The 5,324-nt window shown below is 34.8% G+C and overlaps 1 protein-coding gene across 1 annotated transcript in view; it reads right to left on the bottom strand.

Annotated features, from left to right (window-relative positions):
* Nucleotides 1–2,123: 2,123 nt before the first annotated feature.
* The window catches only part of LOC104815461 (acyl-acyl carrier protein thioesterase ATL3, chloroplastic-like), a 10,272-nt gene continuing 7,071 nt past the window's right edge, over nt 2,124–5,324 (bottom strand). The window contains exons 3-5 of the mRNA XM_010543865.1: nt 2,595–2,704; nt 2,403–2,498; nt 2,124–2,317 (exon numbers count right to left, since the gene is read on the bottom strand). Of these exons, the coding sequence (XP_010542167.1) occupies nt 2,195–2,317; nt 2,403–2,498; nt 2,595–2,704 (329 nt within the window). The 3' untranslated portion in view covers nt 2,124–2,194. The remainder of the gene's footprint in view (nt 2,318–2,402; nt 2,499–2,594; nt 2,705–5,324) is intronic.

A 5,324-nucleotide genomic window follows, 5' to 3' on the forward strand; every position in this document is an offset into this window, starting at 1 on the left:
AAAGTTTTCAATTTTCGGATTTAGGGTTTTCTAAGCCTATTTAAGTTTGGAAACTCATCCAAACTTAATGAGCATGCCTCCAAAACTCAGAGACACGTCTTAGAACCCTAGAGAATTCGTTCGCTTGCGTTCTTAGTCCCGGGATTCGATCCCATGTCTATGAGACTCTATTCTCTTCATAGATCCTAGCATTGCAGTTCCAAAGCGTTTGGAATCCCTCCTGCAGGTGTAGATACGTGTAGAGGGACTGTAACTCAGTCCTAGGTGATTAAAACAGGCCCCGGATCGTTCTACTTCAAGGTAGCATTTGATTCGAGGTAAGTATTCTATACTCACGACGATATACACGTTCTTTCGGGTTTTGTATGTTTGTTGCGTGTGACGTTTGACTAGGTTTAGATTATCCTTCCACTGCATGACACCTAGTAACCATACCCTAGATCGATGTGATCGCATGCTAGGAACCTGTAGTGAACCCCAACACGCGACCATTAGACTCATCTTCAAAGACTGTTTCTTCTTCATATGGAATATATATCTGAACTGAGATTTTTCTGTGAAATGTTTCCTCTCTTCTTCAGTGAAATGATTTTCTAGAAAATCCATTACTTCGATGTGAAAAGATATATTCACCGAAATTTTATTCATATCGTCAAAATCATAATAAAATGTTGGTATCAGTGGAGTCTCCATCTCGATCTGCAATAAAACAAGTGCATCCAGTTGCATTAATGACTAATATACACATATTCAAATACTATTATGTTTAAACGACATTGCACCAAACACTTCTGTAATTTTTAGTAGCACCTACGACTCTTCACAAACATAAAAATTTTGCAAATAAGACTAAATTACATACACGCACAAAAATACTTCGTAATATTCCACTTCAACCCTCAATCATCACATAATCTGAACCCTCTGTCACTAAATTATGGTTCTACGCTAAAACTCTATATATTGAGAATACATATATCTGAAGATACCAAATGCGGCTAATTCATTCAGTTTGAGCATAAACTTGGATTCTCAACCCAAATATCTCCTGCTACTACATTAGCACATAACACGTGAAACCAACGGAAACACAAAATTGATAATTTGAATGCTCCCAAATCATAACCAACTGGGATTCCAAACTATGCATCAAAATTCTATATCCACCAAACTTTTTCATTTTCCAATTGTTGACCTCAGTAAATCAGCACACACAGCATCTTATCAACATAAAGTAAGATATCTTCTTCATTCGTGAAGAAAACGGTATAGTAGTAAACTTTTAATACAAAAACAAAACTTGTCAGCTACTGTTTGCGGTAAATATAATAGGATTCCAACTATATAATTAATCAAGGCAATCCTATTGAAATAACCATACCACAAAATATTGATATTACTACTAACATAACGGAAAGTTCACCCACCAGAACAAAGAAATGTGATACCTAAACATGAAGAACGCACAAGAAAACTTCGTAAAAAATAAACAAGCAAACAGAACAACTTCATTCTAGCCAGATTCTTCAGAAAAAATTTCGCAGTTCATATATACTGATTCAAACTTAAGCCAAAACCAATTTTCCTACTCACATCGACATCAGAGAAGGAAACCTCTGTCGTTCTCGTCTGCAGTTCTGATTTTTTGGTCGACTCAAGTGCAGTGTTTCGATTTAAGTCTTTCGACCCCTCTATTTCCTTTCGATACTGGTTGGGTTTTCTCTATTTCGCTAGATTTCTGACAATTTTCGCACTCTCAAGTGTTCTTTTTGTCTCGGCACATCTCTCTTGTTTTTTGGTTTCGAAAATCTGACTGTAAAAACCCTAACTCCCTTTTTTACTTTTGCAGAACTCGGCGCCTTTTTCTCAGTTTTACCTCTCAGGTGTGCATTTGATTACATGCTGTATTTTATTAAGGGTATCAAGGACTTTTCCTTTTTTTTAAGGGCAACGTTGTAATTTGATAATTTCTTATATTTTTAAGGTGTATCGAAGATAGAGATGCGGTAGGAAAAATGTAATCCTGAAGTTTGTCCCACCCACTCCATCAACTTTGAAACGTGATTTCTTATAGGATAATTTATATTTAATAACTATTTGGAAACATAGTTTATGCATTCGAATGAGGAAAGATGACGTGAACATTATCCATAACCCATTGACAAATACGACGAGAATCCTTATCAAGACAGTCTCAAATCGGATTTGTCTCTCGACTTAGGAAATTAGCGAATTTGGAGCAAAACTCGGAGGGGATACGAACAGGACGATGGTTCTTGTCGAGCCAAACTGCTGTTGCTTTCTCCTCAAGAACAGGCTGCATCAAGAAATTCAAATCATGAGAGAAACTAAATAAACAAACGAAAAAATCTTTAAAAGGAACAATGGATACAATTCCCAACCTCAAGATTTGGTAATTTAAAGATGAAATCATGGAAGTAAACGCGTGCAATAGACGATCCAGATATCTTCATTTTCATTAGGAATTCGTCTCCACTCTGGCGAAAAGAAGAAGAAAACATTGTTATTTGAAGAAGAAGAAGAAGAAGAAGAAGAAGAAGAAGAAGAAGAAGAAGAAGAAGAAGAAGACATACACGTAAAGGGGAAAGGAATTTCATTGACAGCTCTGAAAGCGCCAAGGTTTCGCCACTGCGGACTACTGAGTCAACATTGATACCAATACTCTCGAGAAGCTCAACTCGACCTTCAAAGGGAGGGAGACAAGTAAATGTATGTCTTGGAAAAACCAATTAGCTATTTGGGTTTCCACAATTAGCTTTCGGATTTAGAGTTAGTTTTCGAAAACAAGATTTTAATTTATAATGGTCTTACCTCAATCGTTGAATCTCTAAAGTCATCTTGAATGATGAGTAATTATGTATTTTAATATCATGACTAATTACTAAAAAAATTTAAATGCATAAGGAAAGCTATATATATTCATATCAATTGTAATCTTCCATAAATGTTTCTTTCCTTAGAAGCTAGGTTTAAACATCCGTTGCATCTGATGAATAACAGAGTGAATATTTGAGCCGCATAAACCCATCTCATAGTGTGTTTATAAAATGTGTAATGTAACTTAAAATTTTAAAATAAACTATTCCTACAAATTTGGAAGAAGAAAGCCGAAATTTCTGTTAACTTTTTCTCGGTAAATGTTTACCCATTTTTTTTAATCAATATTATCGTGAACAAGATGGAGTTAGAAATAAATAAATTAGGGTTAAATTTTTTCCAAAGTCTATGAAATAGTTACGTAGTTATTAATTTCAATGATTATTAAAAAATATCATTTTTATATATTTGTGTGCTTCCAGTAATCATAACTCTTTAGAAATATAGTTATAATAAGGAAAAAAACCCTAAAAATTCCTAAACTTATATTTTGGAGTAATATTAATTCCTAAACTTGTAGAGGTGTCTATTAATTCCCAAACTTGCAAAATTGAACACGTTAAATCCTGAACTTGTTAAACGGTTCCATAATCGTCCATAGCGTTATTTGGTCAAAAAAACGAGTTGACTGATCCGACGTGGCGCTGACGTGGCAGTAATTTTCTGAGTTGGCTTGCCACGTCGGATCGGTCAACTTCTTTTCTTGACCAAATAATGCTATAGACGATTATGGAACCGTTTAACAAGTTCAGGATTTAACGTGTTCAATTTTGCAAGTTTGGGAATTAATAGGCACCTCTACAAGTTTAGGAATTAATATTACTCCAAAATACAATTCAAAATTTTTTAGGATTTTTGTAAATAAAGTATGATTATTTTTTAATTTCTAAATTGATTATGAATTGTTTTAAAAAAATATATTAAAAAAGATATTTCTAAATTAAATGTATTTTTTCCAAATATCCTTTTTAATATATTTTTCTAAAATAATTAATAATCAATTTAGATTTTAAATATTTGATAGAAAGAATACCATTATTAGATTATTTTCTCTATAACAAAATATTGTTATTATTATGATAAAATCTGGACCTAAAGTTATATAGCTAAAGTTGTTATATGTATAACCAATTTAGAAATTAAAAGATAGTCATACTTTATTTACAAAAATTTTAAAAATTTCTAAACTTATATTTTGGAGTAATATTAATTCCTAAACTTGTAGAGGTGCCTATTAATTTCCAAACTTGCAAAATTGAACACGTTAAATCATGAACTTGTTAAACGGTTCCATAATCATCCATAGCGTTATTTGGTCAAAAAAACGAGTTGACCGATCCGACGTGGCATGTGACGTGGCGAGCCAACTCAGAAAATTACCGCCACGTCATATGCCACGTCGGATCGGTCAACTCTTTTTTTTGACCAAATAACACTATGGATGATTATGGAACCGTTTAACAAGTTCAAGATTTAACGTGTTCAATTTTACAAGTTTGGGAATTAATAGGCACCTCTACAAGTTTAGAAATTAATATGACTCCAAAATACAAGTTCATGAATTTTTAGGGTTTTTTCCCTTATAATAATGAATAGTTATATATAAAGGTTCATAAACTTTAATGATAATATCTATCTATATATATAGGGTGGGCCTATTTGTTATGGGGTGGAGTCATGTGCTCGTTTTGATTAATTAAAATTTTTATATTTTTTATAGAATTTATAAAATTTTATATATAATTATTAAGAGAAAATAGCATATAAATACCTAAATTTTTATGAAAATTCCACATAAATACCTAATGTAACGACCCGAGGTCGCTATGGAATGATAGAGCTGTCCCCACACATCAACACGGGACCTTTTAGCGTATTTTGTCCTCACTCGCACACATCCCGGAAAGTACTTCCCAGGAGATCACCCATCCTAAGACTACTCAAGAGCCAGCACGTTTAACTTTGGAGTTCTCTCGAGATGGGCAACCGAAAAGGTAAATGCATCTTGTTGCTATGAGTAGCTCAATTAATTCCTTTAAGTTATCTTAGACTGTATAGTCTCATACCTACACAGCCCTCGTATCCCTCTCATTCCGGTGCGTCCGATTCATCCCTGTACCCCCTACCCAGAAGCTCGTCAGGAGCCATCCATTGTCCATGCCTCTCGTACCGGCGATCACTCCTCGCCCTCCTACGGTATCCTGGGCTGTCACAGGCCCACCAGCTTCCGTCTGGTTCGTCCTCGAACCACACCGTACTGGGAGAGAACCGGCTCTGATACCATTTGTAACGACCCGATGCCGCTACGGAATGATAGAGTTGTCCCCACACACCAACACATGACCTTTTAGCGTGTTTTGTCCTCACTCGCACACATCCCGGAAAGTACTTCCCAGGAGGTCACCCATCCTAAGACTACTCCAGAG

The sequence above is a fragment of the Tarenaya hassleriana genome, unplaced genomic scaffold (assembly GCF_000463585.1).
Source record: "Tarenaya hassleriana unplaced genomic scaffold, ASM46358v1 Cleome234, whole genome shotgun sequence".
Classification (NCBI taxonomy): Eukaryota; Viridiplantae; Streptophyta; class Magnoliopsida; order Brassicales; family Cleomaceae; genus Tarenaya; species Tarenaya hassleriana.